The sequence below is a fragment of the Chelmon rostratus genome, chromosome 7 (assembly GCF_017976325.1).
Source record: "Chelmon rostratus isolate fCheRos1 chromosome 7, fCheRos1.pri, whole genome shotgun sequence".
NCBI classification, from domain to species: Eukaryota; Metazoa; Chordata; class Actinopteri; order Chaetodontiformes; family Chaetodontidae; genus Chelmon; species Chelmon rostratus.
Genome location: NC_055664.1, coordinates 25,203,216 through 25,223,937, shown reverse-complemented (window position 1 = coordinate 25,223,937; position 20,722 = coordinate 25,203,216). Strand labels below are relative to the sequence as shown.

General features: G+C 41.9%; 1 protein-coding gene across 1 annotated transcript in view; it reads right to left on the bottom strand.

The window, feature by feature from the left end:
- ryr1b (ryanodine receptor 1b (skeletal)) overlaps window positions 1-20,722 on the bottom strand; it is a 69,387-nt gene that overhangs the window by 21,871 nt on the left and 26,794 nt on the right. The window contains exons 32-75 of the mRNA XM_041940466.1: window positions 20,363-20,525; window positions 20,168-20,254; window positions 19,420-19,646; window positions 18,577-19,021; window positions 18,292-18,490; window positions 18,053-18,213; window positions 17,927-17,986; window positions 17,593-17,793; window positions 17,147-17,258; window positions 16,888-17,031; window positions 16,449-16,722; window positions 16,128-16,245; window positions 15,826-15,958; window positions 14,962-15,056; window positions 14,712-14,847; window positions 14,444-14,627; window positions 14,121-14,232; window positions 13,878-13,998; window positions 13,607-13,776; window positions 13,246-13,466; window positions 12,912-13,002; window positions 12,539-12,679; window positions 12,270-12,433; window positions 11,884-11,962; window positions 11,686-11,775; window positions 11,353-11,493; window positions 11,051-11,128; window positions 10,866-10,941; window positions 10,641-10,764; window positions 10,435-10,550; window positions 10,263-10,330; window positions 9,365-9,486; window positions 9,024-9,073; window positions 5,957-6,017; window positions 5,719-5,845; window positions 5,516-5,624; window positions 5,320-5,401; window positions 4,899-5,029; window positions 4,451-4,771; window positions 3,882-4,122; window positions 2,720-2,807; window positions 2,522-2,614; window positions 2,096-2,110; window positions 102-272 (exon numbers count right to left, since the gene is read on the bottom strand). Of these exons, the coding sequence (XP_041796400.1) occupies window positions 102-272; window positions 2,096-2,110; window positions 2,522-2,614; window positions 2,720-2,807; window positions 3,882-4,122; window positions 4,451-4,771; window positions 4,899-5,029; window positions 5,320-5,401; window positions 5,516-5,624; window positions 5,719-5,845; window positions 5,957-6,017; window positions 9,024-9,073; window positions 9,365-9,486; window positions 10,263-10,330; window positions 10,435-10,550; window positions 10,641-10,764; window positions 10,866-10,941; window positions 11,051-11,128; window positions 11,353-11,493; window positions 11,686-11,775; window positions 11,884-11,962; window positions 12,270-12,433; window positions 12,539-12,679; window positions 12,912-13,002; window positions 13,246-13,466; window positions 13,607-13,776; window positions 13,878-13,998; window positions 14,121-14,232; window positions 14,444-14,627; window positions 14,712-14,847; window positions 14,962-15,056; window positions 15,826-15,958; window positions 16,128-16,245; window positions 16,449-16,722; window positions 16,888-17,031; window positions 17,147-17,258; window positions 17,593-17,793; window positions 17,927-17,986; window positions 18,053-18,213; window positions 18,292-18,490; window positions 18,577-19,021; window positions 19,420-19,646; window positions 20,168-20,254; window positions 20,363-20,525 (6,142 nt within the window). The remainder of the gene's footprint in view (window positions 1-101; window positions 273-2,095; window positions 2,111-2,521; window positions 2,615-2,719; window positions 2,808-3,881; window positions 4,123-4,450; window positions 4,772-4,898; window positions 5,030-5,319; window positions 5,402-5,515; window positions 5,625-5,718; window positions 5,846-5,956; window positions 6,018-9,023; window positions 9,074-9,364; window positions 9,487-10,262; window positions 10,331-10,434; window positions 10,551-10,640; window positions 10,765-10,865; window positions 10,942-11,050; window positions 11,129-11,352; window positions 11,494-11,685; window positions 11,776-11,883; window positions 11,963-12,269; window positions 12,434-12,538; window positions 12,680-12,911; window positions 13,003-13,245; window positions 13,467-13,606; window positions 13,777-13,877; window positions 13,999-14,120; window positions 14,233-14,443; window positions 14,628-14,711; window positions 14,848-14,961; window positions 15,057-15,825; window positions 15,959-16,127; window positions 16,246-16,448; window positions 16,723-16,887; window positions 17,032-17,146; window positions 17,259-17,592; window positions 17,794-17,926; window positions 17,987-18,052; window positions 18,214-18,291; window positions 18,491-18,576; window positions 19,022-19,419; window positions 19,647-20,167; window positions 20,255-20,362; window positions 20,526-20,722) is intronic.

The following is a 20,722-nucleotide window of genomic DNA, read 5'->3' as shown; positions in this document are numbered from 1 at the left end:
TTTTGATATGCTTATTTATATATCAAATTGAAAAATGTGCCAGTTTTCCCATGTTGGGACCAAACACAGTCAAGGAGTTGCCTTCAAATACATCAAAGTACCAGTGAATATCTGATCTTGGCAAGATTGATGAGCTCCTGGTCTGCAGGAGAGCACATATTGAGGCCGATGGGAAGCAGCTTCTTTAATGCTGCAACAATGAGGGAGGTCTGCACAGAGTAGCGATCCCCCCGCCTTTTCTTCTTGGTACGCTCCTGCTCCGAGCCTCCAGACTAAAAGAGAGAAAGAAAAGTTCAGCCCGATCCATCACTGTCTGATTCACAAGCACCTACGTGTCACAAACATTTCCCTTTCAGTAAATATTTTTGTGACTTCAGAGGCTTTTTGAGAATATTAAACCAAAAAGTGACTAACATAAAAGAAAAGTGATACAATGAAATTGCAAGAGCCAACTGCTGAGTAACATTTTACGCAGTATCACAACATGCTGATAAAGAGACTCAGCAATTAACTGAAAGTAATCTTTCATCAGCTGAAATCAGACAGACCAACAACTACATTTTCTTGTAAGCATCAACCTTTGGTGGAGTTTCAGGTGCTTCATTGCTGCATCAGCTACAGTTGTTACACACAATGCAGCCTCACTGTTAGTAGAGCAGTGGCCAGACAGGGCACATCCTGTCCATTGGATAGCACACAGATCAGCACAGGTCTATGGGGTCAGCTCCATCGCCCTGGAGCTCTTCTCACACACTCCTGTCCTGAGGCTGCCAATGCTCATTACTGACTGTTGTCTGGCCTCACAGCACCCTCTCTGCCCTCAGTGTGCATGGTTTGTGTGTATGTGAGTAAACCTGCTCTTTGGGCAGGGAGAGGCGTGGATGATCAGGTAACAGAAGCTCACTACAGTAATGCCCATCAAATAGCCAAGGAGAGGAGGTTTTCTTATTTATCTTACTGCAACCACAAAAAACATCAATCAGTGATTAGATATTCAAGGATTTACCAATTTAATGGTGTCAATGAATTAGACATGGAGGGGCGAGTCCAGTTAGTAAATATGATGACAGCTATCTGGTGATGTCGAGCTAGCTTCAGTTACCCCGACAGACTCAGCTACTTCTACTGCTGGAACAAGTGAGTCTAATGTTGACAGCAAGGAATGGTATGGCTATGACAAAGCCAATGATAATATGGCGAAGAGAAGAGTCCCCCAGCGCCGGAATCTTTACCACAAAAGCTGAAAGAAATCCAAGCGTCAATAACAACATTTCAACATTACAGATGGCACAGTAGCTCCACAACTGTCTCCAACAGGGACGATCTGAAGGCAAACTCTTTATTAATCAAAGAAAATAGGGTGATGGTGCTCGGCTGCAGAAGTGCACACTCCAAATTAGACACACAACTGCTCAGCCGAGCACCATGAAACCTCTCAGGCCACTATGATCTACAGCAAAGAGCTTTCATCAAGCCACTCCAGACCCCCTACTCACACATACACTAACACACACATAAAAACGCACACCGCTAACACGCACACACTCGCACTCAACATTACTCAAATACGATCACAGATATGTCCCCTTCAGAAAACATTCTTAATACTCTGTCAACAAAATGTACATTATACAGTATAATTTCACCCATTGATATGCATTATTATAGGACTGCTGTTTCTACTGTCCAACACTGTGGGCACTGTATGTGTACTGCTATTGCCTTTAACTTTGCCTTTTAAGTGTAACTGCTCTTGTACAGTTTCTATTTTATTCTATTCCTACTTTAATCTAATTAATTTTTAATATATTTTCTATTAGTTTCTCTATTTATCTGTATTTATTTCTGTCTTGTGCTGCTGTAACACCCTCAGGGGGATCAATAAAGGATTATCTTGTCTTATCTCATCTTAACGAGTTCTTTCCTAATAGTAACTGTGTCTATAGCCCTATTTGTGCGTGTGTATGTATGTGTGTGAATATTGGGGTCTGTGAGTGAGAAGTGTGGTAATCCATTGGACAGCTTGATGAAATGCCTCCCCAAACTCAGGGTGCCATGCGATCAGCACAGCGCTCGTGCACAAACACAGTCTAACCTCTCCATCTCCGGCCTAGTGGCCCAGCGTCCAACCCCGACACAGGATACAAGGAGAAAACACAGTTAGCGACACTCCTACTACTGCCTAAACACTATATACTGCCACTTACATTGTCCTGGGAAAGGAATGTTATTAGTTATGTCATAGCCTATTACTAACTTAACATTTCTAGAAAATTATTATTATTCACAGAAGAACCAATAACTTAAAGCAAAGAAAGGAAATAACAGCTGAGAATAGATATAGAAGGGTTTCCTTTAAATTGTCTCCATGCTTGGAATGTGTGGGGTTAGTGAAATATTAATTATTAGAGTTTAGTTTCTTAATGAGTTACAGCTCAAGATATGGAGTAAGCGAATAAAACATCTAATTAAGTAACAGGCTATGTTTTACTTGAGCATTTGTCTGCATGTCCATCCTCACCTTACTCATCTTGCTCTTACTGTCAGCAGTCAGGAAGGACATGTTGTTGATCTCATTCATCACTACAAAATTCTGCTCCTCCCGCTTAAAGTTCTGGAATGAATAAAACAGGAAAAGTGTAAGATGGCAAAGGACAGACAAAAATCACAAATTAGAAGAAACAAAATCAGAAAAGTTGACAGAAAACAGTGGACTCACATGGGATTTGGACCAGAAAATAAAGACCTCTCCCACCATCCTGAAAAGTTCCTCTGCATCAGGGTCTGGACAGGTCAACCACCTGGCCCTACAGACACAAAGAGCAATGGCAATTAACGGATTAACTAAGTAATTAAGTACAATTTTAGTTTTAAACTTGCTTTAATATACTCTAGTTGTTGTCAGAAATAATCTGATCACATACATGGTTTTGTGCATATACCCCAAAACATTCTATAACACTGTATACTGATGACACTTTACTTATCTTTCTAATCTAGAACAACCACTCTGCTTTGGTAGATAAACATTTTTGAGGTTCTCTATTTTTCTAGCTTTTAAGTTAATTTCATGAAGTCTGAAGTTTGGTTAATTAAAGATTCAATAAAAAAACTGGCCACTTTTTCATGCAGGTGATGTCAGTTTAAGCACTGAACACTGATATGTCTTTTACAGTAAAATACATTGTGGTTTAGTCCACATCTAATCAGTACTACAGTAATAGGGTGTCCAATGTTATGTCTCGTCGTGTCTGTTAAGCTGTTTGTTTCACTAGCTTCAAGTTTTGTCTCGCACTTCCTGCTTTATTGTGAAACCCTCACTCTCCTCTCGTTTCAGACCCTTGACTTCCTGGTGTGTTTTCCCGCCTGTCTGATTGTCCGCCCCGCCCTGATTGTCTACACCTGTTGCTTGTTACCTCATGTATATATAGTCTGCGTCTCCCCTCGTCCTGTGCCAGATTGTCTTGTTGCCATCGTGTTTCATGTCAGTCCAGCGTCTATTCCTTGTACATCTAGTTACCTTGAGAGAGTTTTTGATTTCCTTGCCTTTTTGAGAACTAAAAATATCCTTAGCATCTCTTTTGTTTGTATTTTGAGATCTGTGTGCCTTTTGTTCATCATTTTTGTAAAGAACCTTTTTGTTATTAAAACCAGCCTTGTGCTTTTTTACCCCGATCTGTCTGAGTCGTGCATTAGAGTCCTGATCCTCGTGCCTGAGCGCTTGTGTCATCCGAGAAAGACCCATGTGCTCACTGATTGTAAGTCACTCAGGAGAACAGTGTCAACTAAATTACAAACTGTAATACTAACAATATACAGCAATAATGCAACTGCAATGATGTGTTCTACATATTTATCGTAACATTGGTAAGTTCAGCTACCTGTTATTGTCCACGTAGCGGATGAGCAAGGGGTAGAGAGCGTACAGGTCACGACACAGCACAGCAAATTCATCTCGGATGGTCCCATTTTCACTGTCCACCTCCGTCTTGCCCTCCATGCGCAGCTGATCCTCCTCAGCCACCACCTTTCCAGCGCGCTTCTTCAGCTTTTCCATGGTGGGGATGAAGTGGGATTTAAGCATCTCTGGTTTAGCCCTGCTTACAATGGGCTGGGCAAACACTGGACAAGGGGTACACATAGCATAGTTTTATATAGAGAAATACAGAGAATGTACAAAATGTGAAAATGTAACTGTGCATACTCTATAATACACATAATACTTGTATGAAAAATAGAAATACTATGAAAGCATATTTATGTGAATATGATTCACAAATCGATATAAAGGATAAGAAGAATGCTTATTTTGAAAAAATATGGGATGAACTATGAAAAGACTCTGAAGTTGCCTCACAAGCAACCATGAGGCAGAATCAGAGAGGTCCACTGGAGAAACACCCTCCAATATGGTGGTCAGATGTCTGTTGTGAAACCTCTTGTCACTGACCTGCCAATCTCTTCATCCAGGAGGCCTCGTCTATACCCAGGTTGTTAACCACAATCTTCATGATGCTACCCAGCAGCTGGTTAAGATGCTCGGAGGTGACAGAGGTGCAGATCTGGCCCTCCAGCTCGGGGAAATTCTCTAGGCCCCTCTCCCACCAGCGTGGGAGGTAGTTACACAACATGGGCAGGGTGATCTCAATCACATGGGGCATTTCTGTGTAGCGAGCCCCAGACTCAGCTAGGTCATGGATGTCCTTCATCAGGATCTCCATCTCTGGGATGTCAGGGCACAGCTCCTCCACTTGGTTGGGAAGACCCAGAACTGAGGAGGGAGAGATAAGACATGAAATAAAAGGTAAAGAAACAATACATTCTAATAATTTGACAAATGTAAAACTAGTGGTAATGTTGTGCTTAGGAGGAAAAGAAAGCAAAATGCTAAAACCCACTGGATCTTTCTCTGGGAGTCTTTGTGGTGTAAACAGAAAATGTGTTGAACTCGTTCAGTGCTGGCTCAAGGAAGGCCACTGGCATAGCAGCTGCTAAGTGGGCCAAACACTCGCCAAGAGCTGGTCGCTGTCTGCACAGGAGAAAAATAGCACAAAAAGAAATGTCTTAAACTAAAATAAAATAAGAAAAAAACAACATGCAATCAGTCTTTGAAAGCAGATATTAACATTTTTCCCTGTTAATGCCTCTTTATGTAGTTTTCACTGTGACTCAAGAGGCTTTTGTTGTACAGGCGTCTGATTTTGGCCTATATAAATAAAATTAACTTGATTATCAAATCTCACATAAATGCAAACTGGTGAAGGACACTTGTTTTTAGACTTATTTAGAGACTTCACAAACCAAGCAGTCTCTACTCACTTCTCTGCATGTGGAGTCTTCACAGTTCCCAAAGAGTAGATGCTGCACATTAAACGATAGCAGGATATTTGCAAGTCATCCACTGAGGATGTAGAGAAGAGAGGCATCGCATTAGCTTTTAGTCAGTCCTTTGTGGCATTGACTCAAGGTCCATGAAGGACAAATGATGAATAACAGAGCGAAGTACTTCACTCACTCATGACGTCATCTCCAAACTGGTGCTGGGCAATGTGGTCAAACAGTGAAGTGAGGACTGGCAGCAAGGCAGTGGTGGTGTAGTTGATATTCTGGGACACACCCTTTACCTGCAGGAACACATACACACACACATACGTACATCAGTTCACAAGAAAAATGTTCAAAAGTGTAAAAACATCACAGTGTCGTGCTTTCTCTGACCTGGTTGCGACTGGACACTTTACCCAGTTTCAGATTCTCAACCATCTTTTCAATGTCATCTGCAGCACTCTCAAAGAACTGACGCAGGCCTGCCTTAACAATCTCAGGGCCTGATTTCATAACAGTCCTTGAAAAGAAGGACACAAAAGAATAGTCAAATAATCTAAATATAGTTTGTTTCTATTTTCTTTCTGCCTGTGGATGTGCTCGGGATGGGGTGTGAATAGATGTGAGTTACCTTGCATCCAGTGATCTTGACAGGATGTGCAGACAGTTTACCACTGCACCTGCATCTGTTCCTGAAAACAGCACAACAAAGACGTGTTGTCAGAGCTTACCTACTCTACAAATCCACTTTCCATTATTTCAAATACACACACTTTCAATTTACTGTTAAGCCCACATTTAAAAGCTCAATATCAAAAACATAAAACAGGAAATACAGTTATGGTATAGCGTGTTACAAAACACTGACCAACTCAAAATTAAATGAAAACCATTTTGCTCATCACAGATACTGTATATTACATAACTGAGACAACTTAAATGTCATGACCCGTGCCATGCACGGCGGTTTAGTTTAGTTTTTCTCTTGTTGATCTTTTGCCTTGTTCCTTGTAAGTGTTCATTGTAGTGTCTTCTTTGTTCAGGTTCGTTTCTCTGTTTTACTGTGTATTCCTAATGTCCTCATAGTCATGCCATGTTTTATGTTAGAGTTCTGTATTGTCTTAGTCTGTACCCTTGCCCTGTCTTGTTTGTATTTTGTTAAGTTCCCCATTGTGTCTTGTCTTTGCCTGGTTTTGGTTACTTCCTGTTTTATTTTGAAGGTTCATGTTATGTGTCTTTTGTTACTTTACTTCCTGTGTTTTCCCTCCCGTGTGATTGTCTGATCGTTCCCACCTGTGTGTCATTAGTGTTTGCCCCTAGTGTATTTAAGTCCGTGTCTTCCCTTTGTCCTTGTCGGGTCGTTGTCTGAGAAACCTTAGTCTAAGTCATAGTCTGTGTTCTTGTTATAAATTCTTGCCATAGTCCCATAGTGAGTGTTTGTTGTGTGGTTTCTTTGTCATGTCCGAGTCTGGTCTCACGTAAGTGTTTCTGTGCTGTGTCGTCTTTGCTCACGTCCGTGTCGTGTTTCATGTGTATGTCTCCTTGGTTTGCTCTTGTCCTTTGTTTCAGTCCATGTAAGTGAGTTTACTTTGTTCATGTCCAGGTCTTGATTCATGTAGTGTTCCCCGCCCTTAGTATTGTCCTGTCGTGCGTGTTATTTGCATAACTTAGTTTCTGTTTTCTTTTCATAGCTTTTGTATTTTCCTCCTTCGGGAGCGTTTTCTGTTCTTTATTTCAATTATAGTTTATTCCTAGTCATGTCTATAGTCTTCCCACAGTTTATGTAATTGAGTTTCTTGTCTTGTCGTAGTTCCGCCAGGTTTTGTGTTAGTGCTTTTTCAGTTGCTCAGTGTTTTCCTGTGTAGCCTTTGTTGTGTGTTTAGCCCTTAGAGTTTGTGTTAGTTCCCATAGTTGTGTCTTTAGTTGTGACTAATAAATTTGTTAATTTAAATCTAGTGCCTCCCTTGTTTTGTCTGTGTTCATGTCCTTCCGTGTCGTGAATGGTTTTCCTTGTCTTGTCTTTGTTCATGTCCTTACCACAATTCATGTTATCTAGTCTCGTCTATACCATAGTCTACGTCCCCTTTGTTTGTCTGCATTTGGGTTCAACCCTTAGTTCCCCTCTTAGTCCCCACCTTCCTGACATTAAACAGGACCGGTTAACTCATACACTGCTATGTTGTGCTATATTCTGTTACAAACTGATTTGTGGAATACCACCATTTTGCAGTCTGACTTGGGTACATTTCAAGAGGTAGATCAGTTACAGTGCACTTTGACTATCACGTACCATGTGGCACCGGTGGGTCGAGTTAAAGGGCAGGGGTTCAGTGTGAAGTGTTTGCCAGTGTCTAGCGACCAACCACTGATTACATAAGAGTGACTGACTATTAAAGACAGTTGGTGGTGAAAGGGGAGGAGAATGAGGGAAAAGCATATACTGCCTCACATAAGGCTGAGAACACATTAGAGCACATTACAAAACAATGTGATCTGTGGATAGCTGACCCTGCTACTGACATTCATGCTCAGATGCCTCTCAGTTATGAGTAGAAATCTAGGTCTAGGCCTTAAAAACAAAGAACTTTTTAAAACACCTGGGGCAAGATGTATAAGCAACATGTACAAACAAAAAACCATGCATACTGCATGTGCCACACATAAACTGCTGTCTATAAAACAACACCTTGCGCAGAGGTTTCAAGAGATAGCTGCAGGTCACATGATAATGTGAACATGAAATATCAGATGATGTAGAGTGAAACATTATCTGGGTTGTTTGCAGATTATGCTTTTATTTTTGTAGTCTACACAACATCCTGTGAAATGTCAAATCACAGGCACATTTCTAAACTGAATATTAAATTATTTATGAGTGATGAATTTGATCATTCATTTAATTTGAGCCATCATTTCCCCATTATCATTTAATTTGATTCTGAAATGTGTCTGTTTAAATAAAAGCTCTATAAATTAATGATTGATGAGCTTTCTGATATTAATTTGATAGTAATATTAATGATTGAGATATCACTGGCAATGAGACCTGGTTTGCAGATACCTGTGATAAATTAATGGTACAGGCGCTATAAATGTTCACAGCCATGTTTAGCGGTTGGATTCAATGACAGTTGTTCTGGTGCTGTTGCAGAACCTCATCAATGCAACACAGTCGGTGCACTTCTTTCGATCTTTGACAGGTCTTATGAGGGCTGGCACAAGTATTTACATGTAAACGGATGTTGAAGCGTGTTTCTAAATCCATTTATGGCTAACTAGGAGTGGAAATGAGGTTTGTGCATGTGCATCCAGTTCCACAATGATTGAGATTTGCAAAACAGAACCAGGTGTACGTGCAACTTTATAAATTAATTGAAAATAATGTTTTTGTGCATACAGAGTTTTAGTACACAGAGATTTACGCATCTGATCCCAGGTTACAGAAAACATCAAAGCCAAGCAGAAGGTGAGCTAAAGAGAGAGAAGCATTAGATGAGGAGATCCAGTAACGGGGGAGGAGGGAATGAGAGCATGGGAGGACGGAACAAATGTGAATCTTTGATAGTATGCTGATTAGTAATCAATGGGAAGGTAGGAAGGAAGAAAATTCAAAAAAGTTGTGGAGAAAATAGATGGGAAAACAGACACAAAGGCACAGGGATGGTGACAGGGCAAACACCACCATGCAGATTCCTTACCAAAAAGAGATACTCTGTGCCTCACCAAAGCAGCCAACTTACAGAAGATACTGAGGTAGGGGGAGAAATGAAGAAAGGGAGGGAAAGGGAGGGAGGACAGTCAGGGTAAACAGGGCAGAAAAAATGTTTGGAGTGACACAGAAAGCAAAAGGGAGGTCAAGGAAATAAAGGATATCGCACAATAGAAGAGAGATGGAGAGACATGGAAGAGGGAAAGCACAGACAGTGTCACACAAAAGTACTGTACTGAAGGAAAGGTACATGGTAAAGAGTTCAAGTCACACAATTGGGAGAACAAACCAGTCTTTCAATAACCTTTTCTGAGCTTTTACTGAACATACCTTGCAATCATCTCCTTCTCCTTGTTGGAGGAATGTCCTCCACTACCCAAGACTTTAGCAGGAGTGGAGAGAAAGTAGAGGCAGTGGTTCTTAAAGTACTGATTGACCAGTGGCAAGAGGATCTATAAAAAGCACAACGCAAGATGAAATGATCATTACAGAAAATAACAACCTCCAAAGAAACACACTATCATGCCATTAAACAGGCTCCATCTCTCAGTGCTCATCAAGGGCAGCAGGGTGGCGTAGAGAAAAGACTTCGACTGGAGGATCCATCCTCAAACCACCAATTATGCAACTCAATCACCAGAATAAATTAGCATTGCAAGTTTCTGCAAACCACAGATATGTTGAAACTGCATTCAAATTTAACATTTCTGTGACAACACTGTGGTTAAGGTCTGGTTAGGTTTAGGCACAATAAACACTTTGTTAGGGTTAGTACAATACCATGTTTAGGTTTAAAATACCTCATTCTGTCGCCACAAAGACAGCTGGAAAATGCCCTAAGTCTCCTTACACTTTGTTTTCTTGCAACAAACACAGCTCACGTAGGTGTCACATGACCACTATCCCTTCTTCCTTCTTATCACAAACTCAGCTCATGTACATGCACTGGTAATCTGAACTACGTCACTTTGATACCTATTTTAGAAACATTGGCTAATACATTTGAAATGTGCAAATTTAACCTATTCGTGGTTTGCAGAAATTTACAATGCCAAGATTTTATTCTGGCGACTGGGATGAATTTTGATCAAGAATCTGTTGAAGTGTAATTCACCAAGACTCTTGAGCCCTTCAAAGTGTGCAATGAGTTACTACTCATGACCTCTGACTTTCCTGTTGAGACAGACAAACAAAAAATAACTCAATGAAGCATCAAAAAAATCTCTACCTTGGCGAAGAATTTGATCTCTTGTTCATGTGGTGACTTCTCCACTCTACCACTGCTAACCACAGCCTCTGTTAAAAACAGCAGTTAAAAATAAATAAGCTCTCAGTCGAGTAAATGGTACACAAGAGAATTTTATGCCCACGAGAAACATCTGTCTCTCAAACCACAGTACCAAGATGAGCAATGAACTCCTGGGCAATGTCCATCCATTTCAGAAGCTTCTGGAGGAAGCCATAGGCAAAGCGCTTCTCAATGGAGGAAATGTCCTGCTCCATGTCCTTCAGTCCCCTGAGGAAGGAGAGAAGAAAGTAAAAATTATAGAAAGAGAGAGAGAAAAACAAAACTGCTAGCACAGGGAATACTAATCTTAAAGCTCACCTTGTCACAGCATATCCATTGAGCTGGAGAAACTTAAGCAGGTCCTGGGCCTTCTCCCTGTCCCTGGCCTTCTCCTTAGCCGTTAAGGTGTCATAAGGCACAAGCAAAGGATGGGTGCCGCCACCTAACAGAAGCACAGGTCATTTCTGGACTCAACACAGTGCAAACAAGCCACCACAAGAAACAAAGTTCTCATGTGGATGTGCAACAGAAAACTGTTCTTACCTTTGGCCTGTAGCTCCAACTTCTTCTTCCTGCCCCAGGTGTTGTGATAGTTCTCAGCCAGCTGCTCAGCCATAGACTGCATGGAGATGTTAAGAAAATTAAAGCGTCAGGCTCCTGACAAATGTCCAACCAAAATTTGAGAACTATCACTGCTGTGAAAGGCACAGAAACAGAAAGATACATACCTGCAGCTCTCTGGACAGGGCCATTCCTGAGATATCTACTGGCTGAGGGTTGTAGCCGTGACTGGGATCATAGGTAGCCTGAGGACAGAAAAGAAAAGAAAAGAAAAGAAAAGAAAAGAAAAGAAAAGAAAAAATAAGATAAGATAAGCCTTTATGGATCCCCAGAGGAGAAATTACAGTGTTGCAGCAGCACAGTTACAGAAATAAGTACAGATAAATCGAGAAAAGTAAGAAACAAACAATTAGAAGTATTTCAAAATAGAAACTGAGCAATTCAACTCAAGTCAAACAAATTCTTGTACCTGAGCAGTTTGGGAGATCTTGCGTGTGGTGGCCTTCTTCTCGACCTCTGCCTCCCCATCCCTGGCTTTCTCCAAGGTCCACTCCCAGGCCAGCATAGCTTTGATGGATTCTTTGATGGGCCAACGGTATATCTCCTTATCCTGAGAAACAGAGAGAAGACGATTTAAAAATGAACAGGGAGCCTGTAAACAATGAAAATCCAACAAATGTATTCAGAATTTCTGTGAAGGTCTCAAACAGGAGAAATAGGAGATGGAAGTTCATGGCTAATAAATAATCGTAAATAAAAGTTTAGTATTTGTGTGCAGATTATCATGATTCAGAATCTTTACCTTCTCAGAGAACGTTTTGTATGGCCGGAGCATTGGGTGACTCTTAGCATTCTCATCTAACACCTCTCCGTAGGTCCAGTTGTTCTGAATCTGAAAATTGATTTAACCATTGAGATAATAATTACAGAGTGCTAACAATTTCAAACAAATCTGGACTTACTTTATATCTGATGATTTCTATTTTTTAATAACTCTAACCTTTTCAAAGGCCCATTTGTCATGAGTGTGCTCTGCGTACTTGTTGATGAAGGCATCCAGCCTCTCTGGGATGATGGTGCTGTTTACAAATTAACTCACACTTAATACTGCACTGCTCATCATTAACAGATCATTAACAGTTATAGCTTTTCACTCAAACTCAGAAGGATCTAAACAAGCAAGTTCCAAAAGCATTAACAAGGGTAAACCAACGCAATATGAAATCAAGAGTTTCAAATGAAATGTGTCTATTAATGTTTTCATCACTGTGCATTAAGGAACATTAAACAAGTATTTAAACTATATCCTGCTATATCACAACATGTACTTCTTTTCTGTAGACCACCACAAACTATTTTTGGACTGTCACGTATTTTCTTGCTCACTTGGTGGTCTCAACTGGTTTGGGATCAAAGTTGCCTTCAGCATCCACAGAGGCCTTTTTCTCAGTGTGAGAGGAGTAGCTGGCATCCACATAGTCAGGCGGGATGGCTCCAGCTATACCGCAGAGGCAGGGCATGGCGATCTTGAAGAGCTCTGCATCAAATTTCTAGAGTTGGGATGACATCAGACAAGATAATGGCATGAGCTTTAACCTTGTGTAACTGTAACAATATAAACACTGTGCTTGGATGCTAAAAGATTTATCTCTCACCTTGTGTGCCAAAGATTCAAAGATTCCCCAAAAGAGTTTACGAGAAAGATGTAGCTCCTCCTCTGAGGTCACCCCAAAATTAGCCCATCCGTTAGGCAAGCAGTAGTACTTCCAACAGCGCTCATAGTGATTAGTCAACAGCTGAAATAATAAAATCACAGAGAGACATACAAATGGGGACATTTTTAATATATAGCACTCTTAATATATGTCTCCCACATCACAATCTTTCCAATGTGTTTCAACTGATTGCACTTTAAAGGAACATTGGGTAGACTGAGCGTACATACAGTATGTTACCCATCCTTTTATTTCTCTAAATTTATTCTAGAGGATATAATAAGTAATAAGTAATAATCAATAGCAGGCAAACCTTGAGAGGCATCTTTGCATATTCGTTAAGGATGGGGACATCAAATACCAGCCGTCTCAGCAGATGCTGCAGCATTGAGGGTCGAAGGTACCTGTGAATGTATTCAAAGTGCTTCATGAGGAATGTATTTGTTTAAAATTGGATATTGCATCATGTGTTTTCAAGAGTCAGTATTATTGAGCAATATGTTGCAAATTGGCTGTCTGTGTTCATATGTCCGTGTATTCTCATGTTAAATATTCTAGTCATATCTCAAGATTGATTACTATAATCACTCGGACAACCAGGTATCATTTATATTTTTCTAAATAGAGAGACTGAGACTAGTACTGACTTGCAGAGCGACATGAGGCACTCCTCAATGACGTCCCTCTGAGCTTTGGTAAGGGCTCGGCCGCGGGACAAACGATAGATGGTGTGGAGCATTGAGTCAATCATGATGGCCCGGTGGTCTGTCCCAGCAAACAACGGTGCACACTTGGTGAGCAGAGGCAGAACAGCCGAACAGAGGTAGCGGTTCAGTGCCAAGGCCATTTCAGTTGTACTGAACGCCACCTATAATCAGAGAGAAGGACAGAAAGCCATTTGTACTTAGTGCAAAACTTTGGAGACAAATGGCTAGTGAATCACATCAACATACAGATTTCTGGAGTTGACAGAAGTGAAATTTCTCATCTGTGTCTTTTCCTACTCACCGTGTCCAAAGAGGCTGCAGCTCTCATGTCAGGCAGGAAGCCAACCTCCAGCACATGAAGCAAGAAGTCCTGGTTTTCAATACCATACACTCTGTCAAGGAACAGCACCATGGAGGCTTTGTGGTCTGGCACAAAACTGGCTGACATCTTAGGCTCAATAATCTGGCCATCTGTGGTTTCGACAGAAGAAATCATGGAAGATTCAAAAATATGCCCAATTATTTGCATTTACACAGTGTGCCTATACATAATTGTCAAACTAGTATCTAACCTTTGCCATAGGCAGGAATCTGCACAGGCAAGCTGATGACTCCCACCAGGTCCTCAATGGGCACCAGAGACCTCAAGATGGCTCTGATTCTTAGAGCCTCACCCTTGCCAGCTTGGATCAGCTGTAGATATGAACATATAAGAAATTCTGTATGAGACTAACCGCTTCTTTTCAACCACATACTGAGCCAATGGTGCTGTGAGGCTTCAGAGAAATCAATGGTGTTAAAGCCGTTCTACTCACATGCATCTCGGGGGCGCAGCGACCTAGCAAATCAATGAGGGCTGAGTAGAATGACATGATGGCATTTCCCAGATGTACGCGGTTCTCCTCATGTTGTTCTTCCCCACCAAACCTGTCAATCAAGACAACATCTTTTTTATAACTGCATGTGCTTAGTGTAGCTTTAAAATGAACAAGACAATACATAATTATGTCCATCAATACATTTGTGTAGTTGTTATTGGTTGAGTCAAATATTGCAGCTTGATCCAATTTTGGAAAAACAGACTGAAGGTGAATGAGCCTGTATGAAAAAGTATCAGGCCTGCCGTGTTATCACTTACATGAAGCGCCTGTCTTTTTTGACAGTGGGTCCATCTCTTGCTGGATCCTCTGAGATCTTGATGGCCTCCTCCATGGCAGCCAGCAGACCATTTCCACCCTCTCCTCTTAGGGCTGGGCCGAAGCACTCGGGTCGGCGGATTAGCAGACGCACCACAACGTTAGCATTCTCCTCCACGCTCTCTCCTGTGAGGAGCAGGTGTACAAATGTTAGTGACAATTATTCACAGCTCTTGACTACAAATGTGATCATTATACAAGGGTGCTGACCATTAACAAAGACAGCAAAGCGCAGGAAATCCAGGTATCTCTCTCCTCCACAGGGGTTCCAGCCAATGTCGGGGTAACCCTTAGAAAGGAGCATTGGACACATCTGCAGCCCGCAGCCTGCCAAGTATGTTACCACCTACATCACCACGTATGTGAGAGATAACAAGAGAGATTATGAGATAACAAGCCCACGGTACCTTTTCACACGCTTTTTTTTCCTGTATTTTTTTTATTTTTTATTTTGTCAAACCATTTCCAGGTCCTGCTCTTGTAGAGCCAAAGCCAGCTCATTGTTGTCAATGCAGGAAGCTGCAGCTACATCCAGAGGTGTGGACCCACGCATGCCTTCAAATGTAAAATAAACACAGTGAGTCTATATTTGTTTGTTATTTTCCTGAAATACAGTCACAAGACTTTTCCAGGGGTCCCATGCATCAACATTTGTTTTGTGTTCTGCTGTATAGGGAACATTTCACAGTATTTTACAATGAACACTAAACATCTGACGCTTCTTAAAGTAAAAGATAGAGATGCACAATCCACTTTTTGTCAGTTACGTTCCGATACCCAGATTTTGATATCTGCTGATACCAATACTAATACCAATGCCAGAGCTGTTTCTTTCTTGAATATTACTGCTGTTGCTGTTGGTGGTGGTGCTGGTGGTGGTGGCGGTCTAATGTGTGAGGTTACATTAGGCTTTTGTAAACCACACAGCACTTCCTAACAAAATAGCAAAAAAGTATACAAAAATACATTACATTTAAATGTATTCCAAAGCAACTTAGTTCAACTGTAGGAGGAGGAGTAGGAGGAACTGCAGCAGCAAGTAGATTTCTATACATTTCGAAAGTAATAAAACAATGGCAAATTGACTCCTATTAACTCCTTCATAAGGTTTTCAAGGCAAATATTTGTAATAAAAGTGCCAGAACTGTTCAGAGAAATACATACCCTATCTACACTAAAAACCTTATGAGTAGACTATGGTAGCAGGATTAGTACAAGGAACAAGTGAATTATGCCAGTATCAGCACCTGTTACCAATCGGATTGGTCCCAACTCTAATAAAAACACAGCACAGCAAACAGCGTGAAAAGTGGCCGACACTGACCCAAGCCGATGCCACTGTTCTGTAGCAGGTAGCTCAGGTGGTCGAACATGGAGCGCTGGTTCTGTCGGCTGATACGACAGAAGTAACACAGGAAACGACAGCAGTTGGTCACCATCTGGGGGAATCGAATCTCCTGGAGAGAAAAAGTGAAAAGTTACTTTCTGTCTACGTTGGGTTGTATTGCATACAGTGATGGTTCACACTTCGAGAGTGAAGTCAAGCGTCCAACAAGCCCCTAAATTAGACTGGTTCGACTGAATAATACACATAAACCAAAACAAACTGAAAATCATCACAGTTACCTTCGAGTCTCCTCCTCCGCCCAACACATTGACCATCACCTCCATGACAGTCTCATGCATTCCAAGAGCCCTCATCAGATTGGGGTGTTGGTAGAACACCTTGTTGTTCATGATGTTCCTGAAAATAGACAAAAAATATGCAAGTCAAATTATATTTATATTATTATAGTTGTATACTTGCATGATTTGAACTGGTTCTGATGACACACTGGAAAACAATTGTTGTATGAAATACGAAAAATAATATCAAAATATTTACAGTAAATCAATCACACATCTCCCATCTTTATCACAAGTACATATCATCACCCCCACACTGACCCAATGCTCTGGATCATGAGCCGCTCCTCTTCTGGGCCCATCTGGACAATAAGCAGCGAACGGATCTGTCCCAAACACTCGAGTAAGTCCATGGTGTCCTGAACAGACACGGCGTTGATGGCGTAGGCTTTGGGCAGCGCTCGTATCAGCTCGCCGAGGCCATCATACTGTCTGTGGAGCAGGCTGAACATTAGACGCACCAGCTCAGGGTTCTGAATGAACGACTCCTGGGCCCAGTGGATCATGGTGTGGGAGATCAGTTCCTGAAGGGTGTCTTGGAGAGGTGAAGTGGAGATACAAAGAGATACAGTTTGTCTGCTGTGTAATATCATGTGTAAGACTGTTATGGATTTATACAGACGTTTTTGATAATTTTGGACTGAAGTGGCGAATTACTAAAGTCCTTCAAATATTGAATGTGATTTGGAGTTACTCTTACTGGGTTTTGGTTCCTCCTCAGCTTCTGGCTTCTCCTCCTCCTTCTTCTTGCGCAAGTTCTTGATCTTGTCGACCAGACTGAGGAGTCTGCCCCCCAGTGAGGTGTCCACCTCCTCTTCCTCTGCCTCCTCCTCAATTTGTATACCTTTGTGTAAAATGTGAATTCAGCATTAAGACCCTGAAATTCTTAAAATAACAAGTCATTCGAACCTGCAGAGTAAAAAATACACAATATGATAGAACTAAATAGAACTTCTCACCACAGTGAAGCAGAAGGTCATTGTGGAAGTCTCCCAGGGTGTCCCGCACCTCCTCAGGCACTGGACAGTCCTCGTCCTCTGGATTGTGTTTAAAATTGGTCAGCAAAAGAACCTTGACGAGGAAGACAGTGAGAAAACTCCATCAGCACATTTTGTCGGTTTTGCATCTTCTCGTTTTGCCTGAGACATTTTCAGAAATTTCCTGGGGTTTCTTAAGGTTTTCTGCAATACAGAATGTGTCTCTTTGTTGTTCTTGTGTTCTTCATGATGTGACACAACATCAGTTGCCTTCAAATATCAAAGCTTCTTATCTTATTTCAAAATTCAAACCTCAGAAGTTTTGGTACAAACCAAATGTCAGTTCTCACAATTTTAAGAAATAACTGGTGGGACAAACATTATCCGAATCCAGTTCAAATCCATTCAAAAGCAGGTTTAATCACTACCTGGTCCTGTGGTGGTGAACGAAACTCTCGGGTCTTGCGTGCAGTCTCAGCAGCTGACATGGTGAAGGCTCTCATTAACAGGTTGTAACGAACACGTTGGTTGTTCTGAATATCATGGACAAACTGGTCTGAATAGGCCACAATGGCTTCCACTCTGTGTCGCAGCTCGCAGTCGCAGAAGTACTGCAGGAGTGTGCACATCTGAGAGAGGTAGAAAAGACAGGAGCAAGAGTTTAAGGAACATAATTTGTAACCAATGCAACATATTTTTAAGAGAACACTGTGCAAAATGCCTACATTTGAACAGCAGACAGTATTTAAATATCAAAATGACCTGCAGTTTGACAGACTCTGGTAGCTTCATCTGGAGTAAGCCCTCTTCCAGACCCTCTTCCTCATCTTTTGCTTCTGCCTCGACTGCCTCAGCCTCCTTCTCCTCCTCCGCCTTCTCTCCATCCACTTTTCTGGCCTCTCCGTCCTCCTCCTTCTCCCCCTCTTCTCCTTCCTCCTTAGGCTCAGCATCTTCCTCCTTATGCTCTCCTTTTTCTGAAATTTTCAGCTCCTCCTCTTCCTCCTCACCGACCCCTTCGTCTTCAAGCTCGGCCTCATCTTCCTCCTCCGCTTCCTCCTTTGCTTCCTCGCTTTCTCCTCCAGCAGCTCCATCCTCCTCAGCTTTCTCCTCCTCCTCTTCTTTTCCACTGAAAACATTTGGATCAATCATCTTGAGGATGTGCTTGGTGTCCTCATCGTTGAAGATGCCCATAATGAGGAGTGTACTGATCAGTTTCAGGATTGGGACAAAGTGGAACTCCACACTGCCTCCTACTGGATCCCGCATAGCCTGACTACCATCCAGCACAGCCTCTGTTAACATGCTAATCGCCCTGGTCTTCAGTTCCTGAGGGGAATAACAATATAAATAAGCAAAAGGCAACTCAAATTTCATAGCATTTTTTCCAATTCAACTTGTGTCTTGTATCCTACCTGCAGGGGGAAAATAGGACTAAGGGTGTACAGGTCAGGGTCCGTGCCGACAAAGTTGATGGATGAGAAATGCAGCTTGGGCCGTAAGCAGGTGGTGAGGCCAACACCAGGGAGAGAATGGGCCTTGTTTGCATCAGGATAGAGCTTGATGCTGAGGGTCTCTTCACTCATGGGGACAATGAACTCCCTGTTGGTGCCCAGGCGTGCCCGTTTGGCAGACTCCAGGTGAATGCTGATGAGCAAGTCATAGTAGCCACTTCGAAGAGGTCCAGGCAGGTAGGTGTTCTCGGTGGCATAGAAAAGCTGGGATTCATCAACATGGCTGCACAAGGCATGAGCCACTCGATTATTGCCAAGTGCACACACAGCGCAGTAGAGCATAAGTGTGTGGTAGTGGAACTTCATCAGATCCTGGCGTTCCGACAGCTCCAAGATGTCAATACACCTGATAAACAAACACAGACAGATCCAGACTGATTAGGTAACACGGGTAACAATCCTGACAACTAAAAGCCATTTAAAGAATGCATCATGTTGTAGTGATGGATCTTCACACACTTTGTGAAGCAAATTCCTCATTTTAATATCTGTTCATTTAAGATTTTAACTTTTATCTCCAACACCCACTGGGCTCCAAAGAAATAAATGACAGGGGATTGTAATTAACCGAATTATTGCCATAAAATCCTAGATAAACTACATTTTTGTAGGGATCTGGGATTATTGTAGGGATCTGGGATTATTGCAAACCTGCAATTTTTTCACCAAAAGTAAATTACTTCCAACGTACTGTAGGTAATGTTGGTAACTTGCAGACTGCCTGCTGGGGCTACTGTCTCTGACCTGTTTTCTTCTGGGATGTGTAGAGCCATCATGATGAGAGGTTCAGTGCACTCCACCATCCAGCCCAATCTCTCACTCACTCTGCCCACTTCCGGGTTGAGGAAGTGATTGGGCATACGACTCCAAATAACTGGGGTCAGCATCTGGACATCCAGCCTGGGAGGGCACTGGGGAACTGGGTTCTTGCGCTCGCTGCGGAACATGGCTGCCGAGATGGGCATGATGTTCTGAGAGGGAGAAAGAGCAGGAGGGGAGGAGGTATAGATAACATTGGAGAGAGAAAGCAATGGAAGGCAGAGTCTAACACTGAAACAAAAAATTAAGCAAGAGTAGGAAATAAAAGAATGAAGCTAATACTCCTTTCACAGCGCAGACATGCATGTGATGTATGTGTGATTTCTTTCTTCAGTGAGCAGTGTAGTTACAGAGACTTCCACTGCTATAATATTACACACATTCCCATTAAATAATTACAAAATAAAAGTTAGATTTCAGTTGAACTTTTCGCTGTCCTATTGCATGTTCTCTCTCCCTTGCTCTAATTTTATTCCAAGAGACAAATGGGTGTTGTTCAACCAAGGTAAAATACAAGAGCCCCATGTAATAATGTAGATCTGAATGGGGTGTGAGAGGACATAGGCATGAGGAACCTTTCTGAGGAAAGTAGCAGGAGGAGCTGAATCAGAAAAGGAATGATTACTTTTACACAAATTTACACCGTAGTGTGTGAGCAGAAGAAGTTGCCAACCTTCAGTTTGCCCAGCTCCAGCTGCACCATGTTCTGATTGGAGGGTTGAACAAAGACGGCGGGAAACAGCTTGGCATTGGGCTCCACCTGAAATAAAACACCTCTGGTCTTTACAGCTGAACAGTTGAACTTATCTGAAGTTGAGTCTGAAAAAACACGGATACACACAACCTATACTGTGTAGCTGTTCCTTACCTGGTAGAAGGTGTTAATCTCCTTTCCATTAGCTGTAAAGGTCATGAGACCTGTTGCCAAGTCCACCAAGCAGCCAACCACCATGTCCTCCTGGCTGAAGCGGGTCTGCTGATTGCTGACTAGGTCCCCTCCCCACACCATGTAACAGTTACTATGCTTCATACTGCAGAGAAACAGCAAATACACTGCTAAGTCAGAACACATCTTCTTCCTATGACAGTTGAAACCCACACAGCTAATCCAAAGATTTTAGAGTTATTTACTTTTAAAGGTAAGTAAATCTCCATGTCATTAGTATATCAGTAGAAACAGTATTTTTGGATAATGTGGCATAAAGGAAGCATATAAATGGGGAAATGA